Source organism: Ziziphus jujuba, chromosome 7 (genome assembly GCF_031755915.1).
Source record: "Ziziphus jujuba cultivar Dongzao chromosome 7, ASM3175591v1".
Taxonomy (NCBI): domain Eukaryota; kingdom Viridiplantae; phylum Streptophyta; class Magnoliopsida; order Rosales; family Rhamnaceae; genus Ziziphus; species Ziziphus jujuba.
The window spans coordinates 27,186,870-27,209,584 of NC_083385.1; the positions used below are offsets into that span (position 1 = coordinate 27,186,870).

General features: G+C 32.5%; 1 protein-coding gene across 1 annotated transcript; it reads left to right on the forward strand.

Annotated features, from left to right (window-relative positions):
- Positions 1-202: 202 nt before the first annotated feature.
- On the forward strand, positions 203-19,492 carry LOC107407342 (DNA topoisomerase 3-alpha). The gene is made up of 24 exons (XM_048479740.2): positions 203-574; positions 699-877; positions 1,072-1,144; positions 1,284-1,406; positions 1,502-1,623; positions 1,715-1,787; positions 1,865-1,981; positions 2,635-2,718; positions 3,916-4,095; positions 4,233-4,361; positions 6,397-6,471; positions 7,619-7,708; positions 7,847-7,951; positions 8,922-8,956; positions 10,212-10,341; positions 10,996-11,048; positions 11,408-11,507; positions 12,484-12,522; positions 13,351-13,429; positions 14,853-14,924; positions 15,695-15,766; positions 16,314-16,565; positions 17,872-17,992; positions 18,891-19,492. Exons 1-24 carry the CDS (start codon positions 278-280, stop codon positions 19,129-19,131), a joined length of 2,841 nt encoding a protein of 946 aa, XP_048335697.2. The 5' UTR covers positions 203-277; the 3' UTR covers positions 19,132-19,492.
- Positions 19,493-22,715: the final 3,223 nt, after the last annotated feature.

Genomic DNA, 22,715 nt, shown 5'->3' on the forward strand with positions numbered 1-22,715 from the left:
TTGCCTTTAAAATAAGTCAAATTTTGAATTAAGGACAATTGATAAAAATTGATTAACTAATAAAAGAGGGAATCTGATTGTATTTATCCCTAATTCCTAATTCACCTAAAAAATAATAATAATAATAATTCCTAGTCCAGTTAAAAAAATAAAAAATAAAAAATTTATCTCCCAAAATATCCATGTGGGAGGTTTTGGGCGGGAAAACAAAATCCTCCTTTTGATCTAATATATCCACAGTCCACACCTCAGCAAAAAGCCCTAGGCTGAGCGAGCGATGTCGGGTGGTGGCCGGAGCATCAGAGTTCTGAACGTGGCGGAGAAACCGTCGGTGGCGAAGTCGGTGGCCACCATTCTATCTGGGAATCAAGGCCTCCGAATCAGGGAAGGTCGGTCTCGCTACAACAAGATCTTCGAGTTCAATTACTCCATCAACGGCCAACCTTCTCTCATGCTCCTCACCTCTGTCACCGGCCACCTTATGGAGGTCGAATTCGAAGACCGCTTCCGCAAATGGCACTCCTGCGACCCTGCCGATCTCTTCCACGCTCCTGTCCGCAAGTTCGTCCCCCAGGTCGCTCTCATTTCACTCATTTCTGTCTGTATATTAACTATACATGTATATGTATATATGTATAAATATATGTGGATGTTATACTGAATTTTACTGTTGCTTATTCGTGTTATGTGTAATTTAGGACAAGACTGATATAAAGAGAACGTTAGAGGAGGAAGCTAGGAAGTGTCAGTGGCTTGTGCTGTGGCTTGATTGTGATAGAGAAGGAGAGAATATTGCATTTGAAGTTATACAAGTTTGTACCGCTGTTAATCGGCATCTTACTATTAAGAGAGCTCGTTTCTCTGCATTGATTGATAGGTTCTCTCTTATCTTATGCATATAGCATATAATTTACACTAATTCTACGATAGGCATGAAAGCCTCACCATAATCCAGGCATTGATGCCCATCATAGAAAAATTATATATTATTTATATTATGTATGTTTCAAGTGGAGTATTTCTTGATATTTCTGATTTTTTTTTTTAATATAATTTTTCAATGGTTTTCAGGGAAATCCATGCTGCTGCACAGAACCTGGTTCAGCCGAATAAGGGGTTTGCTGATGCAGTAGATGCTAGACAAGTCAGTACCTTTCCTCAACTCATATTTTGCTATTTCTTCCATTGTGATTCTGCCGCTTTTTTTTTTTTTTATAATTTTCCTACCATTCCATTGTCGTGGGATTAAATTTTGTTTATTTATGTATACTTTCCGGATGTAGGAAATAGATCTTCGGATTGGTGCTTCTTTCACCAGGTTTCAAACTATGTTGTTGAGAGATGCATTTGTTATTGATGCTGCTACAGATGACAGAAATCTAGTTCTAAGTTATGGTCCTTGTCAGGTATATCATTGGTGTACACTAATGAAAAAGTTGATCTCAATTTCAAAAGTATGAGATGCTTATGCATCATTTTTCAACCTCCTTTTCCATTACAGTTCCCTACACTTGGCTTTATTGTCGAACGTTACTGGGAAGTACAGTCATATGTGCCGGAAGAATTTTGGACAATCAACTGTTCATATAAATCAGATGAAGGATTTGCTTCATTCAGTTGGATGTAAACTCCAAAGACATTGCTTTATAACTTTCTTCTTTTTTAAAACTTTGGGAGCCTCAAAGTTAGTTTGATGATATTTATAATTTTGTAGGCGTGGCCATTTGTTTGATTACACATGTGCTGTTGTAGTCTATGAGATGTGTGTTCAGGAACCCAATGCAACAGTGAGTGATGCTCAAAGGTTACATTTTCAATATTCCTGTTGCATTATTATGCTTTTAATATTTTCAATTGCATTCAGGTCACAAAGGTTAAAAAGCAGGAGAAACTGAAGTATCCTCCCTATCCCCTGAATACTGTTGAACTTGAAAAGCGGGCTTCACGATACTTCCGGATGAGCTCTGAACACACCATGAAAGTGAGTAATTGGACTGAAAACATTCTTTCGTACATTTCTTAGTCTAAGTCGGTTGCATCATTCATAATGCATTTCACAAATGTGTCTGCTTATTTGCTTTAAAGCAAAAGTGGATAAAAATATAAACTTCTGCCTAGCTATTGTCTTAAAAGACCAAGTTAGCTGTGGCAAAATATAATCAATTTTCAGTCATAATTGACTTGTGGTTCAGTTGCCTTAAAGTTCAATTAGTGCATGGAACTTTGGAACTCAATTACCATATATGGTGGAGGCAGAAATTAATTTCTTGTGGGGGCCAGACTATAATCTATATAATAAATGGCTTTGCAGTTGCTGGAGATTCTTCGTAATTTGTCTTTGGATGTATGGCATAGGTAATGTAGGTTGTTTATGCTAATTTTTAGTGTAAATAATAGGTCATCATTATTTTTCCTTTTTCAATCTCAATATCTGCCTCCCTTCGCTCCGCCCACTGGCTGCAAGGGGGAAAAATGTGGCAGTAAGAAATTGCCATTATGTATTACTATTGCTTTTGAAAATATCCAATTACTTAAAAAAGCTAATTTTTTAGACATCATAGCTGATACAGTCTTAATGGTTGAGCAATTTAAATTAAATTCCTAGCTTGAGGCTTGTTCACTTTTGGTGTATAGGTGGCAGAAGATCTTTATCAAGCTGGGTTCATCAGTTATCCTCGCACGGAGACTGACAGCTTTTCTGAGAGGACTAATTTGCATGTTGGTAACCTCTTTAGTTCACAATAAATAGTTCTTGAAATTTCCATGTACCATTACAATCCCAAAGAGTTTATTATTTTTTTACAACAGTTTTAGCAAATAACGTTGAATGATAGTTATAGAATAGATAAAGGAATGAAGTAAGTATTAGAAGACATGAAGCGATTGAAATGAAGAGAGAATAAATAGTGAGAGTATTTTTAGAATGAAATGGAAATATACAAAACAACTCTTTGAAATAAAACAATGTTAGATTAATAAATATATTAAAACCTGTATATATGAAACCTTTTATGAGACCTTTTTTCTGAGGTTTTAGAGGGGAAAAAAAAAAAAATTGAACAGGAACAACCAAATCTTAAGTATGAATTTACTTTAAAATATAAAATATTGTTTTAACTTGCTTTGATTTCCTTCTGGTTGGATTATATCTTCTTTTGAAGTGCATGGACTCATTTGCTTCTAATGGCCTTCTAATTCTGTTAAAACTTGACACTGAGAGTACAAACATTTTTTATTTATTTATTTATTTTTTTGATAATGAACAAATTTAGTAGAGAAGTTACAGAACATAAAAAGGTGGGGCTGGCTGTCCAACTTAATAGATCAAGATCAAGTACAAAAACAGTGAGGATACACTTAACAAAGAAAACCTAGACCAAACTAAACAACATTTTTCTGGTACTTTAAATGCAATCTCTGTAAATAAGATTGATGCCCTCACAGAAGCAGAAACTTATTTCTCTGCCAAAGGATATCAACATCCTCTTGTTATTTTTTTTTGAAAAAATTATTCAATACATGCCACCAAAAACAAGGCTATTACCATGCATCTTGATGGTATTTTGCTCTCTTGCTGCTTCCTTCAAAATATTATATAAGAAGTTTGGAAGATTGATTGGATATGAACAAAACTACCTCTGCAGAATATAGCTGGATTCTTACCAAACGTGATGCTATGATCTTTTGGGATTCATACTCATTATTGTCTCCACTTGTTTATTTGATTCATCAGTAAACTCTTCTGTTTATCACTTTATTACATGTTGGCAGGGGTTGTGCTTGTCAGAATATAGCTGAATTTTCACTGAATGTAATGTTGTTTATAGCTCTGTTTGTTGTTATCAGTTTTCACTTTCTTTTATGATGCTTATAGCTTTTGTCAAGTACTTCAACATTCACTTTGATTTGATGCAGGCAATTGTTTTGGAACAACAAGGGCATCCAGTCTGGGGACCATATGCACAGAGATTATTGGACCCTGGTTCTGGACTTTGGAGAAACCCTGGTAATGGTGGACATGATGACAAGGCCCATCCACCCATTCATCCGACAAAATTCTCTGCTGGAGAAGCAGGATGGAGTCAAGATCACCTTGTAGGTGTTTTCGACATTGTTGAAATGTTGTTTTCTTGACAACTACAAATCTTTAGTAAACTATTTGTGTCCTAGTTTAGATCGCTTACTGTTTTTCTTCCTCTCTTGAACATAATGTTATAACTTATTTCTGACAGAGATTGTATGAGTTGGTTGTTCGCCATTTCTTGGCATGTGTCTCACAGCCAGCTGTTGGGGCTGAAACTACTGTTGAAATTGATATTGCTGGTGAATTGTTTGCTGCATCAGGGAGGGAAATAATAGCGGTGAGTTTTCATTTGTCTAAAATTTTTCTTTACTATTGAAGTGCAAAATTGTTCTCATTTCTTTGTGGATTTCTATGTAACAATCTAATTTTAGGCAGATAGTATTGGCAGTCTTAAATACAACTTTTGGAGAAACTGTAACCTTTTACTATTTGGTTGAATTTTACCAAATGTAATGTTTGTCATCCATCCACAACCTGATGATATATTCTTCTTGTGAATCAATTTTTCAAATTCTACAGCCTAATAATCTTAGTCCTTCCCTCGATATACATGTTGAGGATAGAATAGAATTGCCATTTCTAAGATTTTGGTTGTGATCTCTCACATCTGCTCCATAACGTAGTTCTGCCAACACATTTTTATTTTGCTTGAATTTCTTCTTAAGAATCTTACATACCGGTTTATTGATCCTTTTGTTTCACTGTTTGAGTTTTGTTGATGTAGGACAGGTATAGAAGGGGGGGAGAAAGGAAATTATAAGATAATGCTCTATTATCACACTAGTACAATTTTAGGAATCACTCTTAAAATCCCTTGGCATCACACCTAGTTTTGTTCTTTTCACTAGGCATCCTAGCTTTGGTTTGCATCACACAAAACCAGAGCAAATAATCTCAGAAAAAAAAAAAATACTTGTATTATTATTAACTATATCATAGGTTATACAAATCCCTATTTATAATGAATCCACCTAACAACATAAGGAAACTAAAATAATAAGAAACCTAATTGAATAAGGAAACTAACTAATAAAAGTTCCTAAAAACATAAGGAAACTAAAATAATAAAATAACTCTGATTAAATAAGGAAACTAAATTAGACTAAGGCTACTGGGATCCTTGAAAGGTAAATAAGCCCATCTTCGTCCTCGATCATTCCAAATCAAAGTTTGGGCTTTAGAATCTTGTTTTCCTCTCCCTTTATAAGTTTCCAAAAGGTTGTTTCCATTTTGCAACAATTTCTTGTTTCCATCTTGCATCATTTGTACAACACTTAAAGTCCTGTTTTCCTAAATTTATTTAAGCCTTTACTCAATGCCTTCATGTGTGTTTTGTAGTGTGTTTGTAGAAATGGTTTTATGTTATAGTGCTTTTCATCCATAGTGCTTTTGTCAAGGAGCACTTCACCAAAAACCTATTATGTGTTTGGTTGAAAATTATAAAAATTAAAAAGCAAAATTTTGAGCATTTAATATTTTAATTAAAGCAAGAAGCAGTGCCTGTTTTGGAGCACCTAATGTGCTTCTTCAAAATAGTATTCCAAGTGCCTTTCTAATATAAAAAAAGCACTTCTATTTTTTCTACCAAACACCGTGTAATGTGTTTTTCCCCCTCTTCTGTTGGAAGTGCTTTTAGCCAATAAAACGCACTAAGTCGATCAACTTTATGAATCTAATGGTGAAATGAATTTTAACATATCAAGTATTTCTAACTTTAAATATGTTGACGATGATTATGGTGAAATTCAGGTTTTTAATAGGGATGATAATTATGTGCATTCCATGTCTCAATTCATTCCTTACTTCTGTAATCATCAAAAGCCTGCAACCTGCGCTGTTGATCTTTTTGCTAAATCACTTATTTTCCATCTAATGCTATACTTGTTGTATCTACAAATCTTACTGTTGATGCAGTTTTAATTGTGGTAGATATATGTTCTTACCAAAACACCTTTGAGTCTGTTATAGATGGAAAAGTAGAAAAGCAATCTCGCTACCTAAGACCTCTTGAGGCTTTAAATTTACCTCTAGGTTTTCCACAAAAATAAGAGAGAATTTTTTTTTTTTTTTCCCCTGATTGGTTGATATAAACATTTGGAGAAGCTTTTGATGGAAGCAATGTAACAGCATCTCAAGGGTGAAATCTATCTTGCTCTGCTTATTTCAATTAAGATATAATACACAATACGTGAGTTCTGACTTGTGTTTATTTTTCTTCTAAAACACCTCTAGATGTTAATTTCACATTAAGTTTGATATTATGATTTTTTTTTTTTTTTTATATTGGACTTACTTGCTTCTCCTTTTACCAGAAAAATTACTTAGATGTTTATCGTTTTGAATCATGGGGAGGTTCATTGATACCAACATATGTCGTTGGACAACAGGTGTGCTCCTAACCATCAAAGTATGCATTGCATTTAACTTCAAATTGGAGTTGATTTTTGGTTTTATACTTACCTGTATGTCAGTTGTATTCTGTTACTTATTTAACAAGTCATTTCTTTGTCTTATAGCATAGATGAATTTTAACCTATTATGACATATATCCTTTTTAGAATTAAATTAATTGATTTAATTGCTAGATATATGCCTGAAGAGAATAAGAGGTGCTTGCATTGTGCGTTTTTATCAAGTACTGTGTCAATATATTACAGAATTTGGAGTTTCGCGCAACTTCTGGTAATTCATGGTTGGAAAATATATCCAACACTTTATAATGGTCTCTAATAACTTTCATGATTGGCCTGCTTTAAAAATTTGATTGGGTTGTTCCTTAGGATTTCTCATACTGTGTTTGGTATGAATTTTTCTCTTGAAGATTTTGGCAAAATTTCTTCTTAGTGGTATCCATGATTTTCAGGTGTTGTTTCTTGCAAATGCTAAGTTTATAATCAGCCTGGTATAGCATTATGGTTATTTGAGTTTTGCCATAAAAAGTCCTGTATTGAGACTCTAAAATGTTATCTGCAATAAAGTCCATTGGAAATGAATTGTTCCACTGAGGTGACTCGAGACTCTAAAATGTTATTTGCAATAAAGTCCATTGAAATGAATTGTTCCACTGAGGTGACTCATTATATGTAGTTGGAAGAACCATTTCCCACAACAATTATGGGTATGGATTTGAGATTTCTGATGCAGCTTTCATTAGTCTTGTTTTTCGTTTGGAAGTTACCCACCCTTTAGCCATGGATCCTTGCAGTGACAAATTAAGTTAGGATTTTTGATAATATGAAGTATTGAGTACTAATAGCATGATGCAGTTTTTCGGACAGCATGGTGAAATGGTGGAATTTCAAAGAAAGTCTGAAATATAATTGAAACTATTACTTACGTTTAAATGAAGTTGGTTGAGTTATTGTATAACATAGTAAGTCCTCCCACCTTTCAAAAGAAATAAGACATATTAACTTCAATACAAGTTTAATGTTTTCAACCTGGAGTAAATGTTCATTTGAGTTTGTTGAAGCATCTCATAATGATAAAAGGGCAAATTTTGTGCATTTATTTATCTATTTATTATTCTTGCAGTTTGTTCCAACTACACTGACTCTTGATTCAGGAGTCACTAGGCCTCCACCACTTTTAAGTGAAGCGGATTTGCTGACTTGTATGGACAAGGTGATAAAACAGATACTCTTTTTCGATTAGTTTGACATTTATTCATCATTTTTATTTCTCCATTGAGTAGTTTCTTATAATGTGATGAGTTAAGGGTAAAGGTTTACTTAATTTCCTCTCTCTTTATTCATATTCTAGGAGGGCATTGGGACGGATGCAACTATGCATGATCACATAAAAAAGCTGCTTGACCGATTTTATGCAACTAAAGATGCAAACACTCGTTTCTCACCAACCAATCTTGTACGTTTACTCTTGCTGCTATTACTTATAATGGAAATTTTCTTGCTATTATTTTCAGCTTACGTTTAATCATCTTCTTGTCCTTCTAAGCACCATTTTATGTTTAATTTTCTTCTCCTTATTCTTTACTTTAGGCGTCACCTTTGAATTCCTACTTCATGTCTTGTTGAGCTTAGGGTGAAGGGACAGATAGAAAGGTTAAGAGAGAGATGTGAGAGAAGAGTTAATTTTTTGAATTTATTTAGTTTTCTAAACTTATATATTCTTTTTGACCGATCTAGTTTGGCTAGGTGGTTTTTTCTTTTTCTTTTTTTTCCCCCCTAATTTTGAAGAGGCACTTGACATCTATTAGATCACATAAATCTAAAATTGGATTCTTTGTAACAAATAATTTGCCTGATTTAGATCTATTGCTAAGGTAGATTATAGACTAGATACCTAAATTAGATATTTGACTAAATCTATACAAATTGCAAAGCATGGAAATCCTTAACCTTGGCACTTGAGTCAGTTAAAAGCATTTGATTGAAAAATTGAATTGTCATTTTTGAAATTAAGAAAAAAAAGTTGTTGAGTTTCAGCAGTACCTGGGTTTTGATCTCTTTTAGTAGGCCTTTTGCCGTTGCATTGCCTAAGAACCTTCTCAGAAGTTTACTTTGTCCATACACCAGAGCTAACTAGTTGACATGAGATCTTTATGAGATTATATCATGATCAAGTATAAGGATGTTCTAATGTGTATGATTTTCTAGGGTCGGAAGCACATGATGTAATTTATAATCTTATTGTTTTAAATACATGACTGCGGAGGAATAATTAACTGACCCACAAAGCTCAAAAATATCCTTTCATAATTACAATTATAAGCGACTCAAAACTAGGCAAAGTGGAGGGATATGAAACCGTTTCTCTATTGTGTCCTAACTGAAAGTCACTTTGAATCTTTATTGATTGATTGATATGATTTCAGGGTGAGGCACTGGTTATGGGATATGATGACATGGGGTAAGTATCCATTTTATATGCAACTTTTCAACCTATTATTGATTATTGTCTCAACCACCATGAAAAGTTTCTAATAAATGTGTGACCTGAAATCATATTAATTTGGTGGCACTTTTCCTTTAGACACAGTTATTTTTCCTGAAAGAAGAAGATAGGTTGGTGTCATGAGTGCGTGTTAGTGTGTATGTTTTCATGCAATGTCTGCTTTATATATGTACTTAAATATATATAATACAACATATATCTACGTTATATTGAAACATGGATGCTCTTATATTTTTGTGTAATATTTGCCCACCGTATTGGTTTGTATAAGTATTGAAATATGCTAAATTAGCACAATCCTGAGGTCAGTATATCAAAGGGTCTATAGGCACTAAGACAATCAAACTGTTTTTGTATTTAGTGTGGTTAACCCATACAACGTATACCGAGTAAAACTCATTAGGTATGTTTGTATGGACTAAAAGAGATTTGGGATTGACTAATTTGACAAACTTACTCCTGGAAAAGGCTCTTTATATAAATTAGTAATCAGAAATAATAAAAATAATGGTAATAATAAAAAGGACAATAATTAATGCTAAAATAAATAAATATATAATATAACAATTATAACACAATAATACCAGTAGATAATGATGATTATGATGACATCATTCATTGCATGGTGTAGTTACAGGAAGTCACCAATACTTTGAAAGTTTGTCAGTTGATTTCCCTATTGTCAAAATAAAATGTTTTAGTTTGTAATTTGAAACAAATTGTAGCCAGCAATAAAGAGGACCAATTATTCTTGATTTCCTATCAATGAAAGGTTGTTTCTTATAAAAATAATGGTAATAATAATAAGAGGACGAATTATTGAGTTTCAAAAGTATGAAGGAACCTGTTGATGGATTTTAAAAACAAGCAGTGGCTTCTAGTATTTATGCAAAAGCTTGGGAGAGAGCAACAACTGGAAACATCATGTTATTGTTATTGTTTTTATTTTTATATGGTTATGAGCATGAAGTTTCTGGTCTACAATTCAGTGTTGGAAACATCTTAATGGTTTGGAGATGGTAACTATTTTATGCCATTTTTTAGACATGGGTAGCTCACATGATTTTTGATGCCTTGGTATATAAATACTAAAAAAATTTTAGTTACTGATGTATATATTTTATATTATTAGTTCAACATATCTTTTTATTTTATTGTTTGATTTTCACAAGTTATATTGGTAAAGTTGGAATAGTTTTGCTTTTTTCAGATACAAACTATGGAAACCATACCTCAGAGCTGTAATGGAAAGGGACATGAAAGCAGTTAGTGAAGGTGCAAAGAGGAAAGCTGAAGTTTTAGAAACTTGCTTGCAGCAGATGAAAGCGTGTTTCTTGGATGTAAGTTTGTATCTATTGAGTTTTCTGTGACGTTCTGCTATTAATTTAATTTGCTTGATTGAGTATGTATCATTGTAAACTTGTTTTCTTGAGTTTGTGAAACTAAGCATGTAAAAGCAACCACAGAGGCCTAATGTTCTTTCTTGAAATTGGTTTTTTAGGTTAGCAACTCCCCCTCTTTTTTTTTTTCTTTTTTCTTTTTTTGAGGATTCGTTGATTTCATTATTGTGCAACATAAGAGCTACATTTTGACAAAAGGGAAAAGAACAATATTTGGTTAGAGGGAACAAGAACGGTAGCTCTAAGTTTGAGAGCTGCTGGCTAGAGTCCTAATTAGGGGTTTTGCTTTGATGCCATCTTGAATGTTAGTGTGTGTGTGTGTGTGTGTGTGTGTGTGAGAGAGAGAGAGAGAGAGAGAGAGAGAGAGAGAGAGAGAGAGAGAGAACATATAAATGATTAGAGCATGCACACATCTTCTAAGAACCAAGTCAGAAGATTATAAAATTTCTCTTTCATTAATATGCATAATAATAGTTTACACGTAACATCTACATGCATATATATAATATTTTTGTGTATGTAGATCTGTTATATATGTTTGTATATGTGTATGGATATGGTGACTACAAATTATTATATTCTGGACATTCGCAGGCAAGGTTGAACAAAGTTAAACTCTTCGAAGCCATGGCAATTTTCTTTGAAAGGTTAGTTTTTGCCTACCCCAATCTTGCACACAATATCCCCTGTTTGGCCATGTTTTCTATTTTCAGTTCTCAAAATATTATTTTAAAAATAGAAAATAGAAAACTGTTTTTATTTGTTTCATGAAAATAAGAGATGTTTGGTCAGTAGTGTTTGAAAACAGTTTTTAATCTAAAAAACAGACAACAGAAAGCATTATTTTATTGTTTTCTAAAACTGTTTTTGAAAATTGATGGCCAAACCGGTTTATTTTTGTTTTAAAAACAGTTTTCTATTTTGTAGAGCAGAAAACTGTTTTAAAACCAATTGGCCAAACAGGCTGTTTTTCAGCATCTTTATAGGTTCTCCATCTTTTATTCAGATCTAATAGATCCATTGGAGATGAGCAACATACATCTGGAGAAGTTGTTCGGCCTTGTGGACTTTGCCTGGAATCCGATATGGTCCTTAGGAAAAACCGGGTAATGATTTATGTAATAGATTTCCCTTATTCAAATTTCTTACTAGTAATGTTTTACTTTAAAATTAATTCAATTGTCTTGTTAAGTCCATATAAATATCTTGATTCAAAGTCGCTTATGTATTTTATTGTTGTACTTTCAAATGGACTAATCAGCTAAATATTTATATTTTTTGTTCTCACTTTCTGGTGATAATATCGGTCTTCCATATTTCTTGCCCCTTTTCTTTTATGATCTGTGAGTATCCTTGATAGTTCCTCGATGTTATCTAGGAGTCTTTCTTTGTTCAAGTCCAGGTAACCCCATTTTGATGGTTGCCTTTTCATTTTTTGACCTTTGATTCAAAATCAACGAGCATTCGATGCCCCATACACTGCAGCTTTTAGAACATCTGAAAAGTACTTCTGCTGCTCTGTAGAATGGCTTTTACTGCATATTTCCTGAAGCTTGGTTTTATTGTATTTGTTCCTACTTATTGCCGCATGAGATGTATTAGTTTAATTTAATTTTGAGGCATTACATTGCTGCGTTTTCCGTCTGGAAGGAATTTGAATTATATCCACAAGACAGTAGATCTTATCAAGATGTTAATAAAAAATAGAACTTGGTGGTTTGTAAAAATGTTTCATGATGTAACACAAATTAATTATATTTTACTGAGGTTGTATTTTTAGTTGTACTTTCGCTGGATCTATGTCTGTATCAATTAATTTCATATTTAATTAACATTTTTTAATCTAATATGCATACTGAGAACTGAATCTTTGAAGAGTTATTTTTATAGTCAATTATGCATACAGGGATGTGGTTTCTTTTTCTTTCTTTTATAGGTTGTGATTCATAGCAATCTAGATTCTAGTAATTAGTTCATTTATAGTAATCGCTATATATACAAATTCTTTATGAGTGCTTTTGTTTTATTTTATTTACTATTATTTTATTTTTCTTTTCAAACTGTTGTGCTTCGTTTATGCAGGATGGCAATTTCATGGTTGGATGCCTGGGATTTCCACAGGTTGGTTTATATATTTCTCTTTTGTAAATCCCATTTCATCCTTAAAATCTGTTATTTTTAATTTAAGAAAATTAAACAGTTTATTAAACCACAATGGGTAAGTTGGATGGTGAAGCTACTCATCGATTGACGCAGTCTATGGTTTTATTTACAATTGTTTTGAACTGAATACTTTTGAAAGACTAATTATAAGTCAAGATTATAGAAATATTACCTTATTTTCCACAGGAAGAAGTGACCATAGGATAAAGCAAAAATGCCTCTGCATTTGTAAGCATGAGCATAGTTTTGGGAGACACACATTACTAAACAAGCACTTTTTTCAACTTCTTGATGAAACATCTTCTTTCTGATCTTCTATATCCACTTTCTTATCCCTAAAATGCTAATTGGTTAAATATCTAGATGGTTGCATTATAGATCTCTCTCGTTCATGAACCAAATAAGGTTAGATATATTCTGCCAACCTGTGTCTATTTGATCTTTTGTTCAAGCAAGGTTCTTCCCAATTATGCTTTTTATAGTTTCCTCTTTATCTTTTTGTTTTATCTCTTTCCTCGATCATGGCATCACTCAAATTTTTTTCTTCCACTACATTAGTATCGTTACTTGGTGAAATCATCAGGTGGCTCATTTGAAGGTGAAAAGAAATTTAATCCACTTCATTGCCAATTTTTAATATTATATATATATATATATATATATTTTGGGTTTTCATTTTTCTATCTGAAATTTTAAAGTTGATGCTGCTTCAATTTGCCTTTGTCATGTTATCCGTTGTCGCTTGAGTTACCATGTTTGTAACACCTATTTGTTACACCTTTTCAGTGTAGGAATGTTGTATGGCTTCCTGGATCTGTATCAGAAGCAGTTGTAACAACCAATGTTTGCAACTCTTGTAATCCAGGTTATTTTTACTGATTTTTATGATCAAATTAACATCAACTTGTCTAGTTTTGATCTACTGAAATGTAGTTACTTCTAGTCTGTTACTGCAGACACAACATTTAGTCCTCCGTGAATCTTCAATATATATGGAGATTTTCTTTGTTTTTTACCTCATCATCTTTTTCCACTATTTCGATATTGTATTTCTTTATTTCTGGGTAGATTTTACTTTTCCTTTTCAGATTCTGGATTCTGCCATGGGTATTTCAAATTCTTGATATTCGTTTTGTACATCTTTCTTTATGTTTCAATGGTATCTTGTTTTTTCCATTGGGTTCTAGTCTTGGTTTTTCAGTAATCCAGTCTAGATTGTATTTATCTCTTAGTTTTCCTAGATTGTATCAATCTCTTTCTTGCTTATATGAGTGTAGTACACCTTTTGGCTGACTTGATCAAACAAATATTCATGTGACTATCCTTTATTCACTGTTATGTATCTAACTCCCAACACTTTTTACAAAACTTAATTGTAAAGTACCAACATTTACTTTTATGAAAAAATAATCAGCTAATATCTAGTAAGGACTATATCAAAAATTAGGTTTAATGTATGAAATATATTATTTATATTGATATTATAATTTTTATGCGATACACGATACACGATACATTAGGATACATGATAAACCTTTTTAGCAAAACAATACAAATTCTGATACGCGTTGTGACAACCATGCTTAAGATAGTTCGTGTTTTCTAATGAGAAAAGAGAATATATTCTGTTGGAAAATGAGAAAAAGTTTGTTGGGAAGATTTATGTCCATCGGGGCTTTTCTGTATGTTTGTTGTCCATGTAGAAACATCTCCCTCCATAGTGATGTAGCTCGCCACAACATGAGCAATGTTTCCCATCATTAGACGAGTAACAGCACCGGACAATTAATCTTCTACTGTGTGCATAGCATAGTAATTCAACTTATACATTTTACAGCATTTGTGTAAAATATATATCATGGTATATGGTACATATATATATAGTGGATAACAATATTATAAAAGAAATTCAATTACAAGTACTTTTACTGTCACATCAGTGACATATTAACCTCAAGTGGGGCTGTTTAGGCTGGGATTTTGACCACGTGACAAAAAATTGGCACAAGGCTTTCTTTACTTCCCTTTTGGCTCAAATATGATTACATGGTATTTATTTGGATGGTGTAAATCCTGGACTGTAGAATTGCTGGCACTTTCACATACTTTTCCTCATTTAATTCATGATCTCCCTTTGTGTGCCTTTTGTTTTGTCTGACTTGGGTACATCACCTCAAACTCCCTGCAAACTAACTTTCTGCAGTGTTACTTGCACCATTTACTAGTAACACGTGTGCCTTCATGTCTGGGATATCTTATCTGGTTTTATTTTTGCCATTCTTTTTTAGGTCCTGTCCGTAAGATTCAATTTACATTTCGCCGGCTGGAAATACCATTAGATTACAATTCTATCCATTTGGGTAAGCACAATTTCCATGGTAATATTGGGATTCTTGTAAAGTTAATTTTGCAGTTGGTTACTGCTGCCAAGATAAAACAGTCATTATAGATTTATTGTTCAAAGTTTTTCATTAATGTTGCAAACTTGTGACTGGTTATTAGATGTCCTCGTTTTTGTTAAGACTTATAACCATAATCTGTGAGCCCTTTATGATCTCTTTTTATTTATTAATTTTTATCTCCCACAACATCCATTTCTTTATTTTGAGTTGTATTTTTGTATATTAAGGACTAATAGACATAAACTGGCTTCAGTACACTGTATTTTATTCAATCATGCAGAGAAATATAATAATTTTTTTTTTCTCTTTGGTTAGTTATCACAGTTGATTTGGAGCTAGTTCTAATTAGTATCACTTAAGGTGTTTTACATCTGTTTAGTGTGACCTAAGGTTATTTAGTTGAATGTTAAAGATCATACTTTTTATCATGTGCATTGTAAACACACTTTATGTTGTAGATCTTTTATCATCTATGCTCTATTTAATGATGTTTATGAGTACAAGACAAATATATTTTTCATGGTTTAGCAATTGCTAAAGTTTGATTGAAAAAGTACTATATTTCAAACAAATGTTTGCCTTTTCTCTCACTTTTACCAAGATTTCTATAGACAACAAGACTTACAGTCAGTGACATTTGCTTGCATGATGCATGTACATTCAAATTTTTGAGTTGGTTAATCTGTAGTTTGAATGAACACTTAAATTTTGCACGTATTCACGATCAGGTTGCATCGGTGGCTGTGATGAGACTCTTAGAGAGTTAATTGAAATTTGTGGAACTGGTTCGCGCACATCAGGTTTGAATGCCTTCAGTAACTGCATTAGTATGTTAAGATTTTATTTTTTTATTTTTCTAAAGGAACCTGTTATGTTATATCAGATTTACATGAACATGTTGAAGTTGTCATTTCATTTATTTGTTTGTTTTTATCAGATTGATTGCTGTGGTTATTGTTGATTCAACTTTTTATATTATTTAGTAATCTTAGCTGGATTTTGAATTAATATATCACTTTCATATCATCTCTGTTTTGTCTTTTATGTGACATGTGGAAATCGAAATACCAGATAGAGTTTACAATGAGGAAAGTTTAAATTTTAGACCAGGCTTAAGGAAAAGAAAAACAAGACTAAGTACCCTGCACATCCTCTCCCATCTAAAATAAAAGACAAAGAAAAGAAGAAAAAAAAAAAAAAAAAAAAAAAAGCATGCTGTCTTGGAGAGAGTGAGAAAGAAACTGTCCTAGTATTCTTCTTCTTTTTTTTTTTTTTTTTTTCTCCTGTTTCTTGTGTTGCTACAAACTATCTTCTGACAGTCTGATTATCATCTTAATTGTTCTCCAGCAAGAGGGAGAGCAACACCTGTGGTGTCTGGTAGTGTTCAACGGAGCAACATGAGGCAGGGTGCTTGCATATACTGCCATCAAACAGGGCATTCTTCAAGTGGTTGCCCTTCCCAGTTTTCGGGCCCTCAAAGTGCAAGGTCTCGTGGAATGAATGGACAAAACAATAACACACAGAGTGTTTGCATATACTGCCATCAATTAGGGCATTCTTCAATTAATTGCCCTTCCCAGTCTTCAGCCACCCAAAGTGGTATGTCTTGCTGCGGAATCAATGTACAGAGTGGGATTACTGCTAAAATTCAATATTTATTATGACTTTTATATATTCTAATCTTATAATAGGAAGTGAGTCCAACCCTGACGTTATTTTTTTGCATTTGTTTAAAGAGCATCTTGAAAGTATTTACAATTCATTTTTAAATTCTCTTTAGAAAATTGGTTACTAGGTTTGGCCTCTTCTTAGCATGTCTGGATTTGGAAAATGACTACATGAAGCCATCATGATATCTGTCAATTATTTGCTAGCAACTTAAATCAGAGAAGAAAATCATTATTGAATTGCTTTGTTCTCTCCTTACCCATCCCTTCTTCCTCCCCTTCTAATTAGTTTCTTCAATTTTATCATGTTAAGTTGCCACTCCTCCCAAAAGTTTATGTTGTTAGGGAGTGTGTCCAATTAGGTATATCAAAGCTTGCACATACACTTTCCTTCACATGTAAGCCCACCCATTTATAGAGGATGAAAGTTGGACCTTACATGGGCAGAATAATTAATTAAATGAAAGAGGGATAGCAAGATTCGAAGACAAGATCCTTCAGATAACATAACTCTAATAAAATATTAAGTTGCCACTGTTTCCAAAAGTTTCAGTTTTTAGGAAATAGGTCTAACTATGCATGTGAAGCTTATACAGTAAAAACAAAGAGTAGATAACAGTTTTAAATTGACATTTTGTTTTCAAGGTTTGAATTACTTTATGAACCCCTCACTTTTTGCTTTCTTTCTTTTTCTTGTCTTGAAGCACATTTTACCCTCTGTGTTTGTACCTTCTCGAAGAAGCATATTCCCTTCACTCCAAGTTCAACTCATCTCTCTGTAAAGTAGTAGTGTAGTACACACGAGTGTAAAATGGAAGCAAGAAGTGTTCAGTTTTGGATTACTGCTTGGTTGTGTATTAAATGGCTATTATTATATTAATAAGTTTGGATTACTGCTTGGTTGTATATTAAATGGCTATTATTATATTAATATGACATGTTTCCTTGGGTCCTCAAGCAGATTCAGATTCATGACTAATGTTTTGCTCAATTTTTTATGATATGAGTATTTGCTGGGATAGATTGTGTTTCCTGCCACAGCATTTTGGTTGTACAAGGAGATGCTTGTTTACATTTTTGTGACCTACTAAGGCGAAGTCATGAATTGATGATCATCTGAGAATTTTGACCTTGAAGATTATGATTGTGCTTGATGATTTCAGTATTTATTTTGTTGCCAATCATGATCCACGGAAAGCAAAACTAATTTATGTTCTACCATTGTATGTAATATGCAGGAGAATTATCAATTCCATGTAATTCTTGTGGAGCGCCCTGTCCTTTGCGAACTGCTAACACAGCAAATAACAGAGGAAGAAAGTTCTACTCATGTCAGTTAAAGGAGTGCAACTTCTTTGTGTAAGTACTCGAAAATTTAAATTGCATATTTCTTCTTTTTCTTAATTAACATAGTTGAAAGAGCTGTCAAACATTCAAACTAGGGACTATGGAGCCTACTTTTATTTCCTTTTTCTGGTTCTTGTGATAGATCCGATTGAGTTATTCTCTTTTGTACTTCATTTCTCTTGTCCCTGTTCTTTTTTCCATATGTAATTTGTTTATGACATCTTTGTTACAAAATGATTGTTCTACTAAATCAATTAGGGCGGGGCAATGTGGCTGAAAGACTTACCTGTTTTAGTTGGTCAGTGTATTTCTGTATTTGTCAAGGCTATCTTATTCACCATTTATTCAGGCTGTAAAGGATAATCATGGTGATTATAATCACAGTGAAACGAATCAAACAGTGAACCTTACAGCATTTTTCCCCTTTATAAGGAAAGATAAGAGGATGGCGCCTACATGATGAAAAAATCTACTGTGTTCCCGAGAGCACTGGAAATGAGCTCCTACATGGCATGTTTCATGTGATGTACTACAGCTTCCCTTTGTGAAGCCTTAATATAATAAGCTTTTGTGAAGAGCCAAACGAAGGAGCTTGAAGTTTCCATCTCCAATGGAACAGAAACATTCTCACAAAACTATTAGGATTTTGCTACAAAAAGTGCCTGTATATGGGTGCCAAAAAAATTTACACATTGTTAAAAGGACATTCGTTTAAATTTGTTTTAATGCCTGTCCTATTTAAGGGTACGCTTGAAAATGTTTAGGCACACACGTTATGGAGTGGGACAAAAACTTCTTGGACCATTACCGTAAATTATGGTGCATATTTCTATCCAACAGCAAGTGAGGACCTACATGAAAACTTCTGCCTGGTAACAAGTTATAAAAAATCTTGTGGTTTCTTATGCAGATGGGAGGATAGCCTTAACAGTGGCACTGGAGGTAGAAGCATTCGTGCAAACAACACTATCTCATCATCTAATTCCAGCAGGAATAGTGGTGGTGGTGGCACTCGCAGAGTTGCCCGGGCTGCACCAAATGCTGCTTCTGTAACTTTTGTGTCAGCAACCGGTGATCCAGTATCTGGTAGAAGGTGCTTCGTTTGTGGTGACCCAGCGCACTTCGCGAATGTTTGCCCGAACCGTGGTTAGTAATTTATAACACAATAGCTACATCTATGTGCTTGAAGGTTAATGCCATCCTCAAATGTCAAATAATAGCAATTTTGGTCCTACAATTTTTGTAGTTGCATTATGGTATTAATCTGTTAATCAACTGAACTGCAATTGGAAAGTACTTAAAACTGCCATGCAGCTTAATCCTCCTCTTTAATTAACTTATTCAAGTATATATTTTGGGAGAAATATGTAAATAAAATTTGGTAAATTAAGTGTAATATATAGGTGTGTATTTAAATTTTGAGTTGATTTTGGACAAGGTTGAGCTTAGAGCCCTGCCGGATTTGATATGCCAAACTTAACACGAATTTCATTTTGATCAATTTGTAAGTCTTATTCTTCCTTTTCTTATTCCCTTGGGGGATAGGCAGATGATAATGACTATTGGTTTTAATCTCTAAATTATCGATTTGATCAGATCTGGAGCTAAAAAATCCGTCCAAAGATTGAATGTAAATAATAAAAATTCTCCCGTTTATTTATTTATTTCTTTATCTTGCTTTTGGGGTTTATGGGTTTTAACTCCAGAAAGGGCCAGCATAACGTGGTAGCCCAAACTAGAGCTTTATGCTTAACAAGATAAGGATAACTGTGGTGGATGGTTTAGGCTAATTCTGGTTGGTACCATATGATCTCTGATTTGTGGCTACCTACGCAAAAGTCCGTAAGTTAGAGGAAAATTGTCAGAAAGTTTGGTGGTGTCCACAGAGATGTACATGAGCAGGCATGAATAGACATGCAAAACAGGAGGTACGGTGAGAGAGTGGTAGGCAGAGAGGATAGACAACACATGGTTTGATTCTGAAATGTCAAGTTTGGTTTTACTTTATATCTTTCTATGCAGTAATAGACACTCAGTCACATGTGTTTCTAACGTGGCTTGTTTTGGGGAAGTTTCGTAGAAGCATAGCATCTCTATGTTTTGTCATTTATGGTATGTCAGCTTGCCAATTATATTAACCCTAATGACTACAAAACTATTGAATTTATCCATAATTGAGTACCAAACTATTGAATTAATCAATTTCTTGAACATATTTTCTTATTGTCTTTAGCAACCAAACTTGATTAAGAACAATAATATTTACATTGATAGTATTCATTTATAAATATATTTATATATTTATATATATATATATACACACACATTTATATATTTGTCTTGTTTGAAATGTGGGTTGGTCTCTGAAAACATATAAAGTATGTATTTGGTTTTATTTTATTTTATTTTTTAAATTTTTGAAGAAAATGGGATTTGGTTAAATAAAATCATTTACCGTATACACACACATTTTTTTATTTTATATTTTTCGGCTTGGTATACCGTATACTGGTAAAATCATTTATAGTACATTTTTAAATTTAGAGTTAAACGTTTAAATCCAAAGTTAAAATCATTTACCTACGAAATTCTCTCCTTCTAAATTGTAATAAATTTAGTTTTGCCTCCCAACAAAAAAAAAAAAAAAAGATCCTTACTAGCTAAACCGTAAGTGCATAAAATAAAAAAAGAGTAAACAAGCAAGTTTTGTAGTTTTTATTCTATTTTACTTTTTTGTAAATGTATATAAAAAATATATATATATATATATATATGTATATTTACCAAAATATTAACCAAATAAGATGGTAACATTTAATTGGTTTATTATTTTAATTTATTTATGCATCTAAATGTTTACTTTTTCATATTTAAATTATGTTAAGAAATCAAACAATAATATTTTATAGCATATCATTTAATAAATAAATTTTATAAACACCAATAGCAAATTAAAAATAAAATACTAACAAATAAGAAATTCTCCTTTTTTGATATTTGAGGTATGGGTATTCGGGGGCAAAAAAAAAAAATTATGACCCACTTTACCAGTTGATTTTTAAATTTTTTGTATTATTATGTATTGTTTATAACTTGTCGTGAAGTATTACTAATTGTAAAATAATTTTTGTGGTAGTTAGGATTTGACTTGAAAAAGAAAAAAAAGAAAAAAAAAATTCAAACTTTCTTCTGAAAGCAGAGCAATAAGTTACAAAAGTAAAACGTTGGATTGAATTTGAAAAGCTAACTTTGACTTGATGAGGTTAATGTTTTTAGTATTTTGTAAAAGGTTTTCGTGGACGTGTTTGTAACTGGCCAATGCTCTATATTTTTTATATTCTTTTATTTTTTAAATAATTTTTTTTCTTTTTTTTTTTTTGGGAAAAATTCAATAAGATGGTTTGAATGATGATTACATTTCTCACCTAGCTACAATATAATATAATATATATATATATAAAGTCATATTCATGAGAGTTTTAATATCAAATTTTTTTTATTAACTTTTCATCTTATCAAATATTAAAATTAAAAATTAAAAAAATTAAATATAAATTTAATAATATATTAAAATTTTATTTTAAAAAAATTAATTGATGATCAATAAATATAATTAAATAGATAAAAATGAAAGTTTGAAAGTTAATTTCAACAATAACAAAGTAATTTAAATTTGATTATATATATTCAATTTTGCTGTGGAGAGGATGAGGATGTGATCCTCTTTGTAATGTATGCATTCCACATCACGCAACATGACATATGACAAAAGCTTTCCGTAACATACATTCAATATGCATAATACTAAAAGGACAGCTCTCTGTGACAAAAGTAAGTATATATATATATATATATATAACCCTTTCAAAAATGTCTTATTGGGTGAAGATACCAGCTGGTGCAGAAAGAGTGGAAGTTTTGGGTCATAATTTAATTATAGTATTTCATATCTGACTTAAACAAATTGATAGTAAACCCTTAGATTTAGGTTCAAACTTCGAACTGACTGAAAAATCTTCCCAAACTTGTAATAAAAAATCCATTCAGAAATGTTTATCATGTAGTGTTTTATAGTCGTACATCCTAAAAAGAAAAACAAATACAAAAAGCAAAAAATAAAAAACAATAAACCTAAACATTACAAAACAGCCATAAAATTCTTTGCTGAAGTACCAAACAACTATAAATTAATTGAAAATTTTATAACTCTGAAATTAATTACATAAGAACTTCTGTTAAATCGTATTTACTCCCTTATGTGTCAACCCACTCGTTAATAGACCTGGTTATGTCGAAAGGGCCTTAGAACTTAAACGTCTCAACCAACCTAAAAAGTAAGTTGACAGACTACTAATTAAAGCACGAAACTATTTAACAAAAAGATGAAATAAAATATTCTGTGAAAATCCGACACATATATATATATATATATTTTATTTTTTTTCTGGAAAGACGACATTTCCTAGTGGTTCGTCGCGTTTTGTGAAGATATTAGTGGACCTGTGGATTGCTGTGAGTGGAGGTGATGGCTAATAATTAAAATGGGGTAAATTGTAGAGAATAATTGGGGTCCGTTGTATAAACATTCTTTTACTTTGCATACAGACCGACCAATCTCGTAAAAGTGTATTTTAAGGACTGGTGTTTATATGCCCTAACCAAAAGGCCAGATCGTGGTGGGCCCCATCACTAAGTCCTCTGCCTTACGATGCACCTCACTCAACAATCCTCACTT